A 22,283-nucleotide genomic window follows, 5' to 3' on the forward strand; every position below is an offset into this window, starting at 1 on the left:
GAAGAAAAACAAAAGCAGAGCGGAAAGTAATGAAGCGAAATTCGTTCCGAGTCACAGAATAAACGAGTTTAAACAGTTGCAAGTGGAATGTGGTTGTGGTTGGGAAATGGCTATGCAAAAGGCAAATTTACGTTCGTATCGCGATATCCTCGTATTTGTTGTCTCATGTTAACAATTGCAAATCAGTCGTCGACCGCCGACAACTGTTCAAACTTGTTCGTTTATCCGCGCCGTTTTCGCCCATTGACAAGTGGCACATGTCCCCGCATAGGTTCTTGAAAGATAGTTGACAAATGATACTCGAGAAAAGCACAAATGATGTTGCATTGAGTAAATATTTTTTTCGTACAAAATTTTCAGATCAATTAATTTTGGACAAAAAAGTGTTAAATTATCTAACCTATTTTTTCAAATGTAATTAAAATAAAGTTATATCAAATAAAGTCAAATATGTATTTAAAAAATTGTACACATATATGTATATTATATAAAATTGTCTTTTTCTAATAAATAAATATAAAAATAAAATAAAATGAATTAAGTTAAAAATAGAATGCTTCCGAAAAAAGATAAAATAACCAAATTTTCTCCTGTAAAAATATATATATAAAATATAAATAGAAAAAAATTTGCTATCAAATTGCCTATAATTAAAAGCACGTCTAATAATACACGTTTTAGATAACGAAATAATTTACTAACAGGCTCGTTATCAAAAGTTGTGTGTGTAAACAGAAATATCTTCGCATGATCTCTCCCTAAACAAAATAAGACGACATTTTCTCGTCCCAGCCTTATCATACGAAATATTTCATGATAAGTGCAATCAATCGCGATAAACCGGCGAGACCAGATTACTAATTATACATTAGCCCAAATTGCACTCGCACCGAAAACTTTTCCGACAGCCCACTTGACACGCGCGCTTTTCGATAGCGCGCTCGAGAGTTTGATTGTTACTTGTTTTAACATGATAACGCGCTGATGAATTACTATTCGATCGACTGGTTCTTTTGTTCCGATTAATGTTCGATCGATGTTATTAAAAAGAAGAATTAAGAGCCAATAGTTTTAATTTCTCGCGCCCATTAAATTAATTATTCAATCGTTTGTAAAATTCCTTTTTCACTTTGTATCTATTCAATTTTATTTCAAGAAGAATTAATGTCTTCTTCTTCTCTTTCCCCTTTTAAAAAGCATAACAAAAAGAACAAGAGGCAACTCTGCCTTCATATTATTTTAAGATAATGAATTAGTACGCATAGAGTATGATGAATTAAATCGATGTTATTACAGCAGGGTAAATATTTTGAATTCTTCGCGTGTTGAACGCGCACTGTAATAAATTACTAATCCAATAAATTCTTCTCCCGTTCAATATTCAATCAATGTTGCAAAAAATTTCTAATTCCTTGCATGCAAAACGCGCTTATGAATTCGATATTCCCCGGTTGATTCTTTCTCTATATAATATACTCGATATCGGTGTTATTTAAAGAAATATTAACCTTTCTTTCTCTCTTTTCCTTTCAACCGAAAAACATAACAAAAGGTTCGAAACAATCTCGCGGATTACCTTTGAGCTTTGGACAAGTTAGTATGATTGGAGTTACGCTTAAATATGATTTCCAGTCAGAAGCACCGGCTCTGAAAGGAACCAAAGCTACGAGTCTACAAACGTGCAGAAATTCTGCATTCTTCGGTTTCGTTGGATCCACTTTGTGGAATTGGGTAACTTTGTAAAGGTACTCACCGGAATAGTAGGAAGCCCAAACCGGTAACCGCGGCTCGTCGAACGTCATCGTTAACATCAGAGACCTGTTGTGACAAAATAAAAATTATATAATAATCAGCGAGAAAATTAATCTGTTCTTTTTTCTTTTTTTCTTTTTCGAAACAGATATAAAATCATCTCTCGAGCGAACTTGATCGAAATTTTGATTTTTTACTAATTTATCTTTTAAAAATAATAATATACGTATAAAAGATAAATTAATAAAACGTTTTTACACCTACTTCTAAATTTTAAAAAGTGTTTGAATATTATAAAGCGTTTATGCATAAAATAATAAAAAAAAAAATCAAACGTAGGATACTAAAATCGCAATAAAATAAAACTACAACATAATAAAAAAAAGATAAAAAGAATGAAAGGGAATGAAATAAAATAAATAATTACCAATAAACAATAGTAAAAATAAAATAAAATAAAAAGAGATAATAAAAGGGAAATCGAAAAAAAATAAAAAACACCAACATGAAAGTAACATCGATAAGAATATCGTATCTAGGAGATTTGTACGTCTCACGAATCAACACTCACGGCAACGTGCAGGAGCTTGCGAATCGCCTGGTTATTTCCGGTACCGCAGTAGGCCATCGCCAGGGTGTACATCCCGCTCCTGCGCAGGATAGGATCCTTGTCGGCACACAGGGACGTCACCAGGGGATCGGCCTCCTCGAGGCGGCCGTACATCGTGAAGGCAATGCCGACAGCGAGGCCGCGCAGGATCTTCTCGTGCTGCGTCTCTTGGGCGTACTGTAAAAGCGGAAAGCTTCGTAAAAGGATATAAAATCGATGTGCGAAACGGAATCCGTCCTTTTACACGAAAGCAAGAAGGAAAGGATGTGACATAATAGTACATCTTAGTTTCAGAGTCTGGAACATGAGAGCGGTAACATGCATAAACATTGCAAATTATGCAGAGCGTTCTACATATTAAATACGCAATTAAATTTTCTAATTAACAGAGAGACGCGCTATAATAATTCTTAAGCAAAAGGATGCTCCGCGTCTGTCTACTTGTTCAAATTGCGATCTTGTAATGTCGTATGTTTTGTAAAGATGTCCGGATGAAAAATGATATATATGTAGTATATACTGTAAAAAATAATTGCAGACAAAGTGAAGTTTTTTCTTACAGATACGCTGTCTGAATTTTTAAACATTTTTTCTGAACATTCAGAAAAATGACTCTGATCATTAGGATAGATTAATGATAATCATAGACTCTAGTGAATAAGACAGATTGTCTGAAATTACTTCAGATACTTAAATCTAAACATTCATACAAAAGTATGTGTAAATTTTTATGAAATTTCTTATAGTGTACTCGTTGTAAAAAATAACTGCAAAGTATTTGAAATTTTATTGCAGATACACTGTTCAAATTTTCAGAAGAGCGTCTGAACTTTCAGACATTTTTCTGACATTCAGAAAAATGACTCTGATGATTAAAACATACTGTCTAAAATTACTTTCAGACACCCAGAACTGAAAATTCAAACAAAAATATGTATAAATTCTTAAAAAAGAATTTTCAGATTTAAAGGTCTGAAAATTCAGACAAAAATGTGTCTAAATTCTTAGGCAATTTCTCACAGTATATTCACTGTGAAAAATAATTGCAGACAAAATATCTGAAATTTTATTACACAGCTACACTGTTCAAATTTTCAGAAGAGCGTCTGAACTTTCAGACATTTTTCTGACATTCAGAAAATGACTCTCATGCTTAAGACATACTGTCTAAAATTACTTTCAGACACCCAGATCTAAAAATATTAGTTATGTCGATAATCCATCCCTAATATTACGTAATAGTCTAATAAAAAATTCTCTGCTTTTATCTAATCAGATTATAAAAGTTAAAAATTTTGGCTTTCCAGGTTTTTTATTATAGTATATATATATATATATATATATATATAAATAAATATCAGTCTAGTTCGAAAGGGATTAATCGTGAATAATTGATCGTGACATTTTGACACGTTGACTCATTTTATCAAATTATTATTTATTTCAAACAAAAAATACGTGTAAATTCTTAGGCAACTTTTTACAGTGTAAATATAAATATAAATTAATGTATTTTTTTTTTTCGCGAGAGAAAAAATTCTTTTTCATCCCCGGCTAAATCAGTCTTTCTCCGTAATTTTCAGAAAATTCGCTTTCGTCGAATTATGCACGTCGAGCGGTCCCCTCTTTACTATCTCTCTCGCGCGGATTTACAATTTAATGCACGCCGGCCGCTTTTTGCAGAAGGAGATCGAGATGTGCCTGTGCGTTACTTAATCGCAGCCGCCGGCACACATTATGGAGAACCTGTAATGGGTAATTGGATTAAGCCGACCGACTAGTGGCAAGTTATGATTCGTTTAGCATCGACCTGCTGCTGTTGCTGCTTGCTTGCTTGCAACGGTGGCCGACAACGATGAAAGTTTGTTCCAACCTGCCTGTGAAATTGCTTTCCTCGAGGAAACATCGGACACTAAAAAACACGACGTCGTTGTTTCCCCGGATATCCGACCAGAAAAAAATTCGCGAATTAATGCGCGAATAGCGTGCGAAAAAGGGTAACTTTGTTTTTTTTTTTTCTTTTTTTTTTCAGACATAATTGTAGCTAAAAAGACATAATTTCTAAAAATACCTTTTTTTTTCTCTCCCCCCCCCCCTCTCTCTCTCTCTCTCTTTGTTTCATTATATAAAAAATTTTAATTATAATAAACTATAACGAAATTATAGAGAAAAATATTTTTAGTATACCTATCGAAATTAATATATACATTATAATAAAAAACCTTAAGTCAGGATTTTAAAACACTTGAAAAATTATTTATAATATTTATAATAGATACCTATATTAGATAAACGCAGAGATTTATTTTTTATTATATTATTACGTAATGCTAAGGATTTATTTGCATTATCGACATAAATTAACATTTAATAAAATAAATAATGATTTGATAAAATGAGTCCTAACGTGTCAAAATGTCACGATCAATTATTCACGATTAATCCCTTTTGAACTAGACTGATATTTATATATATATATATATATATATATATATATATATATATATATATATATATATATACTATAATAAAAAACCTGGAAAGCCAAAATTTTTAACTTTTATAATCTGATTAGATAAAAGCAGAGAATTTTTTATTAGACTATTACGTAATATTAGGGATGGATTATCGACATAACTAATATTCAGTAAATTGAATAATAATTTGATAAAATAAGTTCTATCACGATAAAATGTTACGATCAATTATTCACAATTAATCCCTCCCGAACTGGACTGATTAATTACGCCTATTAATTCATATCATTAGCGGTTTATCGATCGCACTATGTTATCAATCACGCTGACGTCTACCCCCCCTCCCTTGACATACTATAAAAGAAACGTCGAGGAAGTCCGAACTTGATATCTTCAAGAAAAGTCGTGCAAAATTATCAGAGGATATGGTTTCTCCGGCGATCGCGTTACGTGCGTGAAATAAACAATGTTTCTTGTGATTCCGCAATTGTATATCAGTAGAGAAGGGGAGAAAAAAAATATCATTTTTCAACTCGTATAAGTGGAAAAAAATCTTATACATTGACAAAATTATAATTTAAAAAAATAATATAATAATTAAATAAATAATAAAATAATAAAATAAAATAATATAAAATAATACAATAAAATAAAATAATAATTAACCTTAAATTTACAGTTGTATTTATAAAAAAAAATGCATACATGCAACTTTATATGAATCTGTATTAAATTCTATCTTGGAAAAAACTATTTGAACTAATCAACTTTTGCGACTTTTGCTTGCAGTGTATCCCACTCATTTTCTATTATTAGCGACCCTCACGACGCGTGAAAATTACGTGTTTTTCGCTGACGATCATGGAACGTCATACATGATCGATGTCAGCAAACCTGTACCTACGTCATTGGAACTCTTCAAGATCCAGGAAGACGTTCTTGAAACTTATTTCTTGTTGTACACCCGGTAAATATAAATTCATAAATATAATACGTTCGAAACATGTACGTGCAACAAAAATTATTATCTTCATATACAGAGTGTCGTAAAACTCCCGACTTTCCTTTTAAGGACAAATTCTGCCAATTTGGAGACGATTTTTCCTCAGCAAAATGTCAAGGGAAGTTAATATTTTTCATAAACTTCAATTTTTACTTCATCATGTACCTCGTTATTAACCTAATCTGGCCCTACAACTGTCTTAAATTAATATTTTATCAAACTTCATGTAAAATTAATTGAGAAATGTAGTGTTAATCTTTTAATTACACAAAATTTAATTTATAAAAAGCCATTTTCAATCGGTTATAACTTGAAAATTATTGATGCTTCAATATTTCCACTGAAAATAAAAATCGTCTCCAAATTGACCAGAACACCCGCCCTCAAGGAGAAATTCGAAAGTTTTAGGACACTCTGTGTTATGTCAAATACTTCTCTTTAGAAACAATTCGCAAGAGGGACAACAGTTAATTATCAACGACAAGAATAGCGTGGAGAATAGTTTTTGGAATCCTGAACGTCCCACTTGCGTCTTCGCTCATGGATGGCAAACAGATATAGATCCTGGATCCGCTGCCGCCTTAATTCGAGATGGTAGGGTCGCAATTAATCTTAATTGCTCGAGTGCTTGAATCTTTGCCTCTCTGATTCTTTAATATAATCCCTATCTCTCTCCCCCTTTACTTTATCTTTAAATATTCCTGAATTCCTAAACTCCTTAAATTTAATTTCTCTTAACTCTCTGAATCTTTAATATATACTTCTTACTCTCTTCCTTCTCGTTTTTTATCCTCAATTTCCAGAATCTTTGAATTCTTCCCTAATATCCCCAAATTTAATTTAAATTTCTAAATTCTAGAAATTCTTTCCCGAATCTCGGCGATTAATTCCTACTTTATTGCCATCCTCTGTTTAATATTCCAGCTTTTCTCAGCGTAGGCGATTACAACGTCATCCTGGTTGATTGGCGAAAAGCTGCCGGAAGTCTTTGGTACTGGAAAGTCGTGAAAGGCGTGCCGCTCGTGGCGGGACTTGTGACTAAGTTGATAAATTTCTTAGAGAAGGATGCAGGTCTGAATACTTCCAGAATCGGACTGATAGGGCATTCCTTGGGCGCACACGTTGTCGGCCTTGCCGCTCGTAACGCCAATGGCAACATTGCTGAAGTGATGGGTAAATAATAAAAATCAACCATGAAGAGTTTTCCCATATTCCTTTGATGAAAAAATATGTCGAAGATACGTCGATTTTCTCGGAAAATTTTTCTTCAAAATTCAAATTTTGAAAAAGAGAAACTTGAGATCCTCTCTTTCTATCTGTCTTAAAATATTAGAAAAAAAAATTTCTAAATTGATTCGAAAAGAGATAAAATCCCCTTGGGTTCTGCAGCTCTGGATCCCGCGAGATTCGAGTTTGAATCTAAAAGACCAGGCGAAAGGGTGGATAAAACGGATGCAGATTCAGTACAGGTGATACACACGAGTTCTCTCGGTATTTCGGAACCGATAGGCGATGCCGACTTTTATCCGAATGGCGGTAACCTGCAGCCAGGATGCAGTAGGATCGGTAAATACGACTCGGATAGTCGAAGTCAATATCGCTCTTGTTGGCTCATTAGTTAACGCGCTAAATTGATTTGCAGTACCCGCGTGCGCGCACTCGAGGTCTTTCGAGTACTACGCCGAATCCGTCACGAACCCAACAGGTTTCCGCGCCGGCGACGTGTTTATGGGCGGGCCATCGTTCGATCGAAAGTAAGTACAATTCCAATTATCCATTCAAATCTTGTAAAAATATTTCCAAGTACTTTTGTCTAAAATTGCAGATAAACAAAATTTAAAAAAAATTTTTGGGACAATTAAATTCCTAAAATAATTATATATTGTACGAGTTTGCTTTTCACTCATATACAGGTAAACACTTAAATTTATAGTCACTTAAATTTCAAGTGATAGATTTACAAGTGTACTGAAACAAAATTGAATTGAAAAATGAAAATTTTTAACTTGCACTTTATCACTAAAAATGGAAATAAAGAAAATATACTACAAATTTAATATTTTGATGGTGAAACAGAGATAAATATGTATTTTAAACACACACAATTCAACTTGGCTTACAATATAAGAACAACATTATCAAAGAGATTAAACGATTGACTCTTGAAGATAAATTTATCTTTTCAGCTCATTGACCGTATTATTATCAAAGAGAATTTTCTTTTAATTCCGCGAGTCTCAATAAAATTTTATGGCAATTCCCTGATTTCTCTAAGCACAAAACAATGTCCTGAGAATTCTAGGTTTTCCATGTTTATCCATTCAAATCTTGTAAAAACATTTCTAGGTATTTTTGTTTAAAATTGCAGATAAACAAAATTTAAAAAAATTTTTGGGACAATTAAATTCCTAAAATAATTATTTATTGTACGAGTTTGCTTTTCACTCATATACAGGTAAACACTTAAATTTATAGTCACTTAAATTTCAAGTGATAGATTTACAAGTGTACTGAAACAAAATTGAATAAGATGAAAATTTTTAACTTGCACTTTATCACTAAAAATGGAAATAAAGAAAATATACTACAAATTTAATATTTTGATGGTGAAACAGAGATAAATATGTATTTTAAACACACACAATTCAACTTGGCTTACAATATAAGAACAACATTATCAAAGAGATTAAACGATTGACTCTTGAAGATAAATTTATCTTTTCAGCTCATTGACCGTATTATTATCAAAGAGAATTTTCTTTTAATTCCGCGAGTCTCAATAAAATTTTATGGCAATTCCCTGATTTCTCTAAGCACAAAACAATGTCCTGAGAATTCTAGGTTTTCCATGTTTATCCATTCAAATCTTGTAAAAACATTTCTAGGTATTTTTGTTTAAAATTGCAGATAAACAAAATTTAAAAAAATTTTTGGGACAATTAAATTCCTAAAATAATTATTTATTGTACGAGTTTGCTTTTCACTCATATACAGGTAAACACTTAAATTTATAGTCACTTAAATTTCAAGTGATAGATTTACAAGTGTACTGAAACAAAATTGAATAAGATGAAAATTTTTAACTTGCACTTTATCACTAAAAATGGAAATAAAGAAAATATACTACAAATTTAATATTTTGATAGTGAAACAGAGATAAATATGTATTTTAAACACACACAATTCAACTTGGCTTACAATATAAGAACAACATTATCAAAGAGATTAAACGATTGACTCTTGAAGATAAATTTATCTTTTCAGCTCATTGACCGTATTATTATCAAAAAGAATTTTCTTTTAATTCCGCGAGTCTCAATAAAATTTTATGGCAATTCCCTGATTTCTCTAAGCACAAAACAATGTCCTGAGAATTCTAGGTTTTCCATGTTTATCCATTCAAATCTTGTAAAAACATTTCTAGGTATTTTTGTTTAAAATTGCAGATAAACAAAATTTAAAAAAATTTTTGGGACAATTAAATTCCTAAAATAATTATTTATTGTACGAGTTTGCTTTTCACTCATATACAGGTAAACACTTAAATTTATAGTCACTTAAATTTCAAGTGATAGATTTACAAGTGTACTGAAACAAAATTGAATAAGATGAAAATTTTTAACTTGCACTTTATCACTAAAAATGGAAATAAAGAAAATATACTACAAATTTAATATTTTGATGGTGAAACAGAGATAAATATGTATTTTAAACACACACAATTCAACTTGGCTTACAATATAAGAACAACATTATCAAAGAGATTAAACGATTGACTCTTGAAGATAAATTTATCTTTTCAGCTCATTGACCGTATTATTATCAAAGAGAATTTTCTTTTAATTCCGCGAGTCTCAATAAAATTTTATGGCAATTCCCTGATTTCTCCAGTTATAAAAAAATTTCCTAAGAATTCCAGGTTTTCCAGGGAATAGACGCGTCTTGAAATTACGATAATCAAAAAACTCGTAAAATAAAAAAGCTACTATTCAAATATGTAAGCTCTATTCAAATTTCTTCCTATTTTTATTTTATAAAGAAGAAATCGTGTTTTCTCCTTCTTATCTTCTTTTTTCCTTCAATATATACATTTGTTCCTTATTGAATTTCCATTACACGGTTTTTTCCCTCTTATTTTCTTTTTCAATCGTTGTACTCAGAAATATCGAATGCCGCGGTATTTTCCTCCACGTAAATTGACCGAGACGTTAATTTCACATTATCGTTTATTATTATTTTCAGCGCGCAAGGAAAGTACACTCTACAGACCCGCAGATCATCACCGTTCGCACTTGGATGATAATTGGGTTTATCGTTTTTTTTTTGTAGCTGTATAACTCTTGTAAATATTTCTGCGATAAAAAATAAATTTTTTTTCATAAACACTCTCAAGTCTCTTCATATTATTGGAATGATTCATCTAATATTTTTTTTTATTTATACCACTAGATTATCATTATTTCATCATCATTATCTCCGGCAGCAATCATGAAAATGTTTGAAATCTTTTTTTGTCATTAACTTCGTTTTTCATGCTATTATATATATTATCAGAATTATCTGAATTCTTCTAAAAAAAATGTTCAATTATAATCATATCATTTTCCTTAATCTTTCTTTTTATACCCTTTTTTGATCACACAAGAATGATTATGTCTATCGATATCATAAACTTATCGATCAGATCGCCAAATAAATGTCTATCAATGGGCTAAAAAAAAACTCAAATAATTAAAAGCAGAATTTTCAATTATTCTATTGCTAAAATAGTGTCGTTGTCGATAATCGCGTTATATACGTAAAAAACAGTCATTTTCTGATTTCGCGCTGCATATTCATAAACAAATTATTTTTTGGCTTGCAATTGCATATTCATGAAAAAAGAATATTATTTTTCGATTACGCACTTTCGTGAAAAAAAAATACATATGTATATATATTTGAATTTTTTCGCACAGTCTCGTAATTTCAATAAAAAAATTAATTCCTCCAAATTCCACGTACATATGTCACTATAACGTATTTAATTCCATCTCGAAGAGACATTCTTGTGATCGATGCGACTTTTTTTCTCGTGCAGCGTATCCTTATCTATTGACATCCCTCGCGGCGAATCACAAGATTTCTCGAGTCGACGATGATGTCACAGATCGAGTCGACAGGAGCAAGTCTGAATTTATACGGGTAGATTCTATGAGATCTATCAATCCAATACTATACCTTCTATTTATACACTCGGCAGAAATTATATTCAGGGTGTCGACTCAAATCTTGTAAAAAAATTCCCTGATTTTCCAGATATTTTTGTTCAAAATTCCAGCAAGTAAAAAGAATATTTTCAAAACTTTTTAACACAACTTTCTCTAAAATAAATTTTTATTACAAGCATTTTCTAATATTTTTTCATTCATACGAAGGAAAAACACGAAACTTCTTAAGTTTCAATGTTAGATGAAAAAATGTACTAAAAAAAATTGAATAACTTTCATAAGGTAATTTTTCATTTATATAAAATTTTCATTTCTTTATCATTAAAAGTTACGAAGAGTATGTATTTCATATTCAATGTTATGTTAAAATAGTAAATATATAAACAAAAAAAATATATATATATATTTATATAATATTTATATAGATTTACGGGACAAACTGAGACGTCAAGTTCACGTTGTCCCACTATATCTGCCGACGATTTTTTAAGCATTTCTTGCCAGACTTTAAGCGCTTAGGAGTTTCACAATAGTTATACAAAAAGTTCTATATATATGCGTAAAAACTATTAGAATATTAATTAAACAAATTAAATTATCAAATTAAACACTAATATTTATCAAACAAATATTACAAAATAAATCGCCCAAAACGTATAAATGTCGATTGATCGTATTTCGATAATTCTATCAATTTTAATGAGATTTCATGTCAATCTATAATCACTTTTAATTTTACATAGAAAAAGTTCTATATAAAAATTATTACTATATTTATTAAACAAATTAGATTGGCCGAAATGATAAATATACTACCTATAAGATAATTAAATGAGATTTTGTATTATGTTTTTTGTGTCGTTCTGCAATCACTTATACTTTTTGAACAAAGTTCTAGATACGCGTAAAAATTCTTAGAATATTTATTAAACAAATTAAATATCGAAACGCCAGTATAACATGAATCTCATTTACGTCCAATGTCTCGGGCGATCTAATTTATATAATTATTATATATTTAATATAATATTCTAATAATTTTTACACATAGAACTTTTTGTAAAACTGTCGTAGAATTTTCAAGCGCTTAAGATCTGATAAGAAATAAAAAAAATCGTCAATAAACAAAGCAAGACGCAATAAACTTGATATCTCAGTTTGTCTCCAGCATTTTTTTTTGTTTTGTTTAATAGTGAGAATTTAATTTTATCAAAACCTTTAGAAAAGTAAAGCCAAAACTTTCAACAATTAATAAGTTTCCGAAGTGAGACGCTAGTTTCACACACATAGCTGACTATTTACAAGATGAAAAACAAAATTATCAAAAAATGAATTTTCGAAAAAATTCCCTGAATTCCAATAAAGTTCCATGAGACTTCCCTGATTTTTCCAGATACAAAAGAAAATTTCCGGTTTTCTATGAAGTAGACACCCTGTATATATCCGAGCAACAGGAATATTGTGTATGTGATTATTTTAAAAAGATAATTAAATTAAATATTTTCTTTAAAAATAAACCGAGAGATGGGCAGCAGTTATTTATCGGCAATTTATTTTGACAGTGTAAAGAACAGTTCTTGGAATTCTGATAATCCTATTCGATTTATCACTCACAGATGGTGAAGAGATTGCGAGATTTTTGTTTACAAATCTGAGACGATAGAATATTTGTTAGCAGTAATAATCGAGTCTTGGATTTGTGGCTTTTTGAATCTTGAATCGATTATATAATTTTTATACTTTTTTTTCAAGTTTTCGAACCTTTAAAAAATTTAATTTAAAAATTCGTAAAGAATTATATATTAAGGATCTAGAAAATTAAAAAAATTAATTTAAAAACTTTTTAAATTAAATTTTTTTTTCTAAACACATTTTAGATCTTGCAATATATAATTCTTATATAACTTTTTCTGCTTTTAAATTCTCCAATTTAATTTAAATTTTCACATTTCCGTGGATTATTTTAAGACCTTGAACCTCGGCGATTAACTTTCTACTCATTCATTAATGTTTATTAATATCCTTAGCTTATCTCAGCGATTATAATGTCATCCTAGTCGACTGGCGGGCCGGATCTCTCTTGTATTGGAAAGCCGCGATAGCGTGCCATTCGTGTCGCAACACATGGCCTTCTTGATAGATTTTCTCGAAAATAGGGCGGACCTGGATCCTGACAAGACCACGATAGTCGGATTGTCTTTAGGACCACAGGTCTTAATGCTCGTTCAGAATAAGTACGATGTAATCTCCTCATTATTTGATACGTATATTTGTCGCTTTACGAGACGTGATATCATATACTTTTTCCTTCCTCCTATCTCTATTTTCTTCATAATATATTTAGAAATATTGGGGGTCTATAGACTTTCAAATTTTTTTTCTGTGTAAATTGACTGAGACGATAATTAATAATGCATTATCGCTTCTATCATTTCAGTTGTACGTAGAATATACTCCTATATAATCTAGAAACTGCGCACAAGTCATAAATGACAATGTTACGCTACATACATATTCCTACACTTTTTTTTGTATGTACATATTTCTATTGTATATATTATAGTTTTTTTTTTAAATATTTTCCGAACCTGTATACTCTTCATTTTATATGATTGACTTCTTTTGTATTTTTTTAGATTACTTAATTAACTACTATTAAAACAATAAAAACGGTTTCTGGATTTTAAAATCTTTCTTTATAAAATAAAACCAGCAACTCTCTATTTTCAATCTTTAAACGTCAAAATTTTTTTATAAAAAATAGATTAAATAAAATGATAGATGTTAAATATGTATTAAACTTACCGCGACCATGTCTTCAATAGCTTGCGTAGATTTGGATCCTAACATGACCATGCCCATAGCAATTCCGGCTGCTTCGCCAGTTACAGCATCATCTTGATATAAATTGAATTTCAGTTGTTCATAAACGTCCTGTCTATGCGAGCCCATCGCGGCTAAGCCAAGGCCGAGGCAACCACCGTGGCGGACCATCTAGCGAATAAATTTTACAAATTTAAGTCATATCGAATAATTGTATGTATTCAATTTTATAAAGATTTTATTTTTTAAATTAATTTAATAAATAATCATAAAAATATTTAAATTTAACATGTAATGAAAAAATTATTTCAAAATAAAATTATTAAGCATGCAAGATTAGAGAGAAATATTTTTGTACCAATACTACTTCTAACGTACTTCATTTTGAGCATCTTTTAATTGACCCAAAAGATAGTCCGTGATTGCGGCCCCGTGATTAGCGTGTATAAGTCCCAAAGCATATAAACCGCCGCCTTCGGAGTATCCAGCTCCGGCAGCACCGGAATCTCTCGGTAAGTAAGATTGCATAAGAGCTAAAGCTTCTTGCTCGTGTCCTCGGTGAATGACTCCCAGAGAAGCTGTTGCAGTCAGTTTCGCCCAATTAGTGGCTCGCGCTAGCCACTCTAAGTTATCCCTGAAAGTATGAAGATTTTCGAAAATTGAAACTTCTTCAAAAGTCTATTTTTCTTACATTTTACTTGTTCAAAATTGACAAATCTTGATAAATAAAATTTTCAGAAAATTATTAAGAACTTTAATATTTTAACTTCAACATATCTTAATATTTTTTTTCTATTTTAAAATTTTAAAAATTCTAGTAACACAAAAAATTAAAATAAAGCAAAAATAGTTTCTAAGTTTACGACTTAAATCTTCAAAATAAATACGTACCTCAAAAATTGATCGCTAGTCGTCCCAGAATGCATAAAAGCGTTTGCAATTACGGTAGCAGTATGACAAATCGAAACTCGTATCGCATCCTTGGTATTCTTCAGAATTAGCATATCAGTATGATTGCTGCGAATCAGGAATTGCAGATGCAGGTCGATGGACACCTCGCCGCCTAAAATGCTAGATAAAGCGTCCACGCGCTCCTGTTGCTCCCTCTCCTCTGCATTCTAGAAAAAAAATACCAAGATATAAATCATTATTAATAATAAATATTATATTATATATCAGTACATATGCTATAATTTTAAAATAAAAATAAAATAAAAATTATATGTAATTATAAAATAAAATAAAAATTATATATAATTATAAATAAAAAATATTAATTAATATATTAAAGAAAATAATCTATAATTATTTCACTATAATTTAAAAAAATTCTATAATTTATCTAAAATCTATAACATAATTTTTTTACTTAATAATAATTTTATTAAAATAAATAATATTCACCAAACTCTCGACGCTGCGCTGGGTCTTCTCTTCCCCATTGGAAGCTGCAGCTTGTTCATCAGTCTCCATATTCGTTGTTTCCGTACTGTCTTCGGTGGTCTTAGCGGCAGTGGTGGAGACAGCTGGTTTAACCACAGGTTTAACCAACAGCGCGCCCGGAATGGGCGCGGTAGCTCGCAAAGCTTGCAGAACACGACCGAGAAACTGTTGGGTCGCAGATTCGTACAGATCAAAGGCGATCTGATAAGCCATCAGCACGCAGTCCTGCGAACCTTTGCTCAGTCGATCCAGAAGTTCGGCTACGGCCAATGGATCATCCAGAAAGATGAGGCACTGGCACATATTGACGTAGTCGGGGGTGCCGAGATTCCGATAGAGACTGACCAAACAACGGAGAACAGTATTGCGAAAACCGCGGTTCTGAATCAGGCTCATGGCTACTTGGAAAGCGTAAGATAACATCCCGCTGACGTCGTCCTAAAAAGAAAAAGAATCTTGTATTCTTGTATTAATAAATTTATAATTTTTATCTCTTTTTTATTTTATAATTTATTCTTTATCTCCAGTTCCTCTAAAAATATAAAATACCGCCAAATTTTTTATTTTTAATGATTAACATTTATTATTTAAATTGTTTTTTTCTCATTTAAATAATAGGGTATCTAATCCTAATTTCCTTTTAATGTAATAAATTATAAAATTCATTGATTTATAAAATTCATATATATTTCATCATAAAAAAAATTAAATTAAATTAATTAAAATAACCTTTATTCTATTTTTTTATTAAAATTAAATAAATTTATTCTTATTTAAAGTTTAATCGCAATTGCTGGCACTTTTACTTATTAATAATTTTATAATTTTCTAGTAATTTCTAGTAAATTTTCATTTAATTAAAAATTAAGGTTATTTGAAAGAATTTATTTATATGAGATCAATATAAATCAATAATCAATGTTGAATTATATGACAATTATAAAGCATCCAGTGGTAAAAATTAATACTTACAGACTGCATGATAGCTGCTTCAAATATGTCCATCCTACGTGTCTCCAGGGCAAGGCCCAAGGCCTGACGATATTGATTGTCATCAAGACAGCGTTGAAACATTCGATTTACTATTCCCTCCAGTCTAGGATCAATACCCTTGCTTCCTGGTGGAAGCTTTCCTTCCGCCTCCAAGACACGTTGCTGGGTGTAATAATCAATACACTTGGCTGAAAGATTAAATATTTAAAGGCAACTATTTTAGAGATTTTTTTTAATGCATCGATAATAATAATATTTCTGGCATACCAATAGTAGTATCAACATATTCGTTTCGAGCATTGACATCAAACAGCTCTCCAGCTCCAAGAGCATAAGTCAGCGAATCTTCAAAACTACCCAAATGATAATATACCTTGCTAGCAACCAGAGCTGCCAATTCATGTTGTTGAAATAATTTATCTTCGTGCAGAATTTCACTGGAAAAGCAATATTGTGTTCAGAAAATGAAATTAACAAGCAATAATAGAATCAATAAATATATATTGTGTATTATAAGTAGCAAAAAGTAAATTTGCTTGTTTCCTTTACATACATCTTCTCGATAGCCTCAGAAATCTCGGGCCAGAATTCATCGACTATCATGTCCAGTTTCTTCAAAGCAAACACTTTCAACTCGGGCATTGGCTCCTCCAATAAGGAAATTATGCCAGCTGCAAAAATTAGAATTGCAATTGTTAAAATTGTAATCGTTATATCACTGTTACAAAATTATATATAATGACATAAAAATGATAAAGCAATAATAAAGTAATAAATAATAAAAAAATAATAAAGTAATAAATAAATAATAAAGCAATAAACTAATTTATTATTATAATTGCATATACGTTAAAATTATCGTTACATCACTGCGACAAGTTATAAGAAAATTATATATAATAATGTCAAAAATGACAAAAAAATGATATATAATAAAATAATAAATAAGTAATAAAACAATAAGCTTATTTATTATTATTATTATTATTACATTTATGTTAAAATTATAATCGTTATGTCGCTGTAGCAAAATTATAAGAAAAATTATATATAATAAATAACAAAAATAACAAAAAATTATAAATAATAAAGTAATAAATAAATAATAAAGCAATAAATTTATTTATTACACTTGCATTTACGTTAAAATTATAATCGTTACATCGATGTAACAAAATTATAAGAAAAATTATACACAATGACAAATAAAAATAATAAATAAAAAACCAATAAATTTATTTATTATTTAATAAAATCCAATGTGAAATTCGTCTCTTCATTTTTCTCTGACACTTTTAAAAATGGAGATGTTGCAAAGTTATCAAAGTGCTTTCAAGGTTAAGTCACCCGTGATATGCAAATCATCGTACTTCAATTGGCGGAAACGTAATAAAATCCTCGCGCGATTAATAGAAAACCGATGCACTTGAAGTAATAGAAGATTATTTGACAATCTACCTGCTGAGGTGATATTCATTTTGCTGAATTTCATCGAACGCCTTACGATTGACAGCGAATTTCCCGGAGAACGGAACACACAAGAAACGAGATGCGTTAGTCACGAATCAACTGTTTATATGAAGGCAGACAGTCTGGAAAACTAGAGCTCAATGCATACAGTAACGCGACTTTCTGTCACTTTTGACGTTTAGCGTGGGACAAAAGAACTGCGCATGCGCGGACTTGGTGACCAATCATGACAGTGTCTTCTGTCTCATTTACTCTAAACCTCATTAATTATCTTTCACTTTCCAACTTATAGAGGCGCCATGAAGTCGTTTTTGAGGGAACCCATTTTCACCGCGATACAGTGGCGCTAACTGGATCGCTTTTAGAGCCGGTGGAACTACGTAGCTGGATCGACTTTCCAGCGGTTCGCGTCCGTGCTAGATCCACAAATTATGGTTCGTGTCCGTGCTAGATCCATAACTGTGGATCTCAAAAGTACGAAACATATACATTCATTAATATTTTATTACATATTATTAATTGCAACTGTGCGTGATCTTTTTTCACTTTAACATATATTATAAAGTAATATATATTATGTATATATATATATATATATATATATATTGTACATATATATGTATATACATATATATGTATATACATATATATGTACAATATATGTATAAAAAATGCTCATTTTATTTCACATAAAATTTAATGTTTTAATGATTTCAATGAAAGTATATGGTAAATATTCACGTAACATTCAAGATCACCCCTTTCAGAAGTCAATGACCTTGACATATGTTGTCAAGATCATTACCCTCAGTAACGCTTAAAAGGTTTTAGCCGTCGCTCGTTGTTTACTAAAAAGTTACATACAAAAATTGTTGAAAATTGACGTTTTTTCCAATTATTTTATCAAATACTGGAAATTTAAAAAAATGTTTCAAATAAAAGTTGTAAGTCTCTTCAAAATACACGTTTTATACCCTATCCATTTTTATTATACGAGTGATAGTTTTCGAGAAAAACAAAAATAAGACTACAAACCTCATACAATATTAATAATAAACTTTATAATATCATATATAATATAGTCCCAATGTATCCGCATATATATATAGATATGTATGTATGTATATATATATATAGTATAAATTTTAAGTTTAACGATCGATAAGCATAAGTACAGAGCTGATGTTTTGCATCATATAAATTAATTGTATTATGATGATATTATTGATTAAATTTCCTATTATTGAAATTGCTAATAAACGATAAGTAATCGTCAACTAATTTTTCAAACACAAAATGTTTTCATTATTGTCTCATATATTTACAATCTCTTTCATCTTCATTTTCCAACATTGCAAATAAAATGACGTACAAAGTAGCAAGGATAAATTATATAGAACATAAGGTATGGCAAGCGAATAAAGTAATAATTGATGTAAAGTGAAGGTTAAATATTTGTTCTTAATAATTTTTCGTAGATGTTTCATATTACCTATGTTACATACAATATGAAGAGCATTGCATGAAATATACAAAGCGCACTTTATTTATGATTATTATGATTGATTGATTTATGTATGATATGTGTAAGGATTTTACACGACGCTCATTTATTAATGTTCCTATAGCCAATCAGCTATACAGTTTTGAGATGCAAATATTGCTTAGGACGTTAGAAAACTCCTTAAGAATGTTACATGTATCGAGAGGTATCGTAACACGTATCGTCACGAATATATTTTATTAGAATAAAGAAAATATATATTTTAATAGAGTTTCAAAGTTCAAAGAGTTTCAAAGTTTTTTTATCTTACATCGAAAATTTAAGTAACATTTGCTGCATTTTAATTGCTTTTATACTTGTATAACAATAAATGTTGTTAGTGAATGTAAAAATTATAAAGATGCAATGAAAACATAATGGTTGAACTATTTCGTTGCTATTAATTATTCAATTGAATCAGTTAAACAATATTAGTTTTGCATGTGCTTCTTAATTTTATGTTCATTTCAATTGTAATATTACTTTTTTTGTTTTGAAAATTTTTTAAAATATCTCATTTTTCAAAACATTAATGTTTCGATATGTGTAAGATATCTTTTTTTCATTAAAATAATCAGCCTTGCAACGCTTAATGATTATCTTTAGCTATAGAACTTTCCTTTTGTGTTAATATAATTATGTTTTTATTTATGAACTAAAATTTATTATACATATTAAGATTCCATTGGAAAATCTGATTATCGATTATTAAGTATCATAATTAGATCGAGCATTTAGCCTAAAAAAATGTATCAGTTATTTTAGCATTATTAATAATTTTATTTACTCTATAACCGTAAAGAAATGGCTGTTAAGCGAACAAACAATCAAACTGTCCGTTTATAGTTGAATTCTATGTACAAATTTGTACGTGTGCGTGTGCGTATGTATTATATATTAAATTTATAAGCATATTTTAATTGCTAGACAAAGAATAAAAAATTGCTGTGTAATAAACAGAGCTATTTAATTAAAATATCGTACACTTTATCATAAACTAGGAATTAATTTGAAAAATCTGTCTCACGCATAAACATCTTATTTTTATAATAATTTGGTTCTATATAGTCTGAATATTTATTACAATGTCATTTTATTATAATGACATCTGTATATTATTTTATTTTATTTTATTGTATTTTTTTCGTTGTGGAGATTCTATCTATCTGCTCTCCAAATTTTTGACGCGTCATCGATAAATTAATTTTACTTCGATATATTGCAATAATGTACTCTACCTTACTAAAGCACGTAAAATTATATTTTATTATTTTCTGCACTATTGCTTTTAATAAATAGTGTAAAATTAATGTAAAAAGTAGTAAAATTAATTATATATTTTACGATATATTTACAAATATATTTTACAAAATAGGATATACAATTTATTACAACATATAATTTGAAATTTAATAGTGTACAAAATAATTTATTACACGAAAATGTTCAATATACCTACGTCCAATATAAAATTTATTAGAAGCTTTTAGATCAAACGTAGCTGATAGTCTATCACGACCAAAAGAATTATTAATAAATTTCGATTACGTCTCTCTCAATTAAGAGAATCTGGAATTTTAATGAAATTTTGTGTTATTGTACGTAATCTTTCAATTTCGTGTAATTTACAATTTTGAATTTTTTTACAATAGATGTACATACATATAATACAAACGTAATTTTATACAATAATATCTTATACAATCTTAATAAATATATAATGTGTACATAATTAAATTAAATTTTATTATAAATATAAATTTAATTTTTATCCAATAATCTTTTTTATAATTGTTTTCTTTTTCCTTTTTTATATATTATATTTTATGATTTATATATAATTTATATTTAATGATTTCTTTTTATTTCTCTGAAAAAATATTACATTATTTTTATATTTTTTTCCCTTAAATTTAAATTTAATTCTAGAGCTTTAATTTTATAGCTTTAGATTTAATTTTATTAAGTTTTATTTTCTTTTCCAATATCCTAATAGCCATAGCAGACCAAGTAGACCTCACTCTACTTGCTGGTTACACTAGCAAAAATACATGATAAAGCAATTTGGGGATCCTAATTGGGAATTCGCAGTAAGATTTAGGAAATCACGATCATATATATTTTTTACGTCTTTTCGCCAGTTTACTATTTTGACCACGTATTATATTTTTCCAGCCAGTTGGACCTACCTTTGTTGCTCCTGGCTATAGTTATTTTAACTCGATTTCTACGAGCCAAGAATTGAGGAAGAAAAATAACTTCTTCTACTGCCGGTAATAATTATCACCGGCAAATAAGACGACTTATATTCATTTAGGATCGTATGATATTATAATACAATCGTTTTGTAAATGCGTATCATTAGTCGTCGAAAGTTGCAAAAGATATATAACAAATATAATCATGTATATACCGAAAAAATTGTACTCTAAATGTAGACTTTATAAGCCTTCTTAATAAATATTCTTAATAAATAAGAATAATCTTTTACCGTGATATATTTTAAAACACCTTATTTATAATGAAATTAAAACTATTGTATATATTAATATATTATATATATTTAACTTGTCAAAATTTTAATAAATAGCAAATGTCCCTTTGTAAAATTGCTTTTTTTTTGTTATTGGGATTCATAATCTCAAATATTAAATAATATAATGATAAGAAAATATTCTATTCAGTATATATATTCTTATCTGCTAAGAATATCTGAAAATACTCTTTAGAAGATTTCTCTCTTAAACTTATTGTAAGAAGATCTTCTTAATGTTTATTTTAAAGAAATATATTATAAAGTTAAATGAAATGTTCTTAAGCTGAGAATATAATTTTTTCGGTGTATGTAAAATATATTAGCATGCATTTCAATCCCTCTGTCGGCGGGTCATTAAACATTTGTATCTTTAAAATTGTTTTATAAAAATCTAATATATATAATTAAAATAAATATTTCATG

The 22,283-nt window shown here is 29.4% G+C and overlaps 2 protein-coding genes across 2 annotated transcripts in view; one reads left to right on the plus strand and one right to left on the minus strand.

The window, feature by feature from the left end:
- The window catches only part of Rpn2 (Regulatory particle non-ATPase 2), a 51,985-nt gene extending 34,056 nt beyond the window's left edge, over positions 1–17,929 (minus strand). Inside the window, exons 1-10 of the mRNA XM_072907680.1 lie at positions 17,770–17,929; positions 16,865–16,982; positions 16,579–16,748; positions 16,291–16,499; positions 15,280–15,756; positions 14,767–14,993; positions 14,254–14,509; positions 13,858–14,046; positions 2,324–2,539; positions 1,754–1,818 (exon numbers count right to left, since the gene is read on the minus strand). Of these exons, the coding sequence (XP_072763781.1) occupies positions 1,754–1,818; positions 2,324–2,539; positions 13,858–14,046; positions 14,254–14,509; positions 14,767–14,993; positions 15,280–15,756; positions 16,291–16,499; positions 16,579–16,748; positions 16,865–16,982; positions 17,770–17,803 (1,961 nt within the window). The 5' untranslated portion in view covers positions 17,804–17,929. The remainder of the gene's footprint in view (positions 1–1,753; positions 1,819–2,323; positions 2,540–13,857; positions 14,047–14,253; positions 14,510–14,766; positions 14,994–15,279; positions 15,757–16,290; positions 16,500–16,578; positions 16,749–16,864; positions 16,983–17,769) is intronic.
- LOC140674020 (pancreatic triacylglycerol lipase) lies at positions 5,254–10,189 on the plus strand. The gene is made up of 7 exons (XM_072907329.1): positions 5,254–5,289; positions 5,629–5,806; positions 6,285–6,436; positions 6,767–7,015; positions 7,232–7,408; positions 7,485–7,596; positions 10,085–10,189. The coding sequence occupies exons 1-7, from the start codon at positions 5,265–5,267 to the stop codon at positions 10,140–10,142; spliced, it is 951 nt and encodes a 316-aa protein (XP_072763430.1). The 5' UTR covers positions 5,254–5,264; the 3' UTR covers positions 10,143–10,189.
- Positions 17,930–22,283: the final 4,354 nt, after the last annotated feature.

Source organism: Anoplolepis gracilipes, chromosome 15, assembly GCF_047496725.1.
Source record: "Anoplolepis gracilipes chromosome 15, ASM4749672v1, whole genome shotgun sequence".
In the NCBI taxonomy this organism is placed as follows: Eukaryota; Metazoa; Arthropoda; class Insecta; order Hymenoptera; family Formicidae; genus Anoplolepis; species Anoplolepis gracilipes.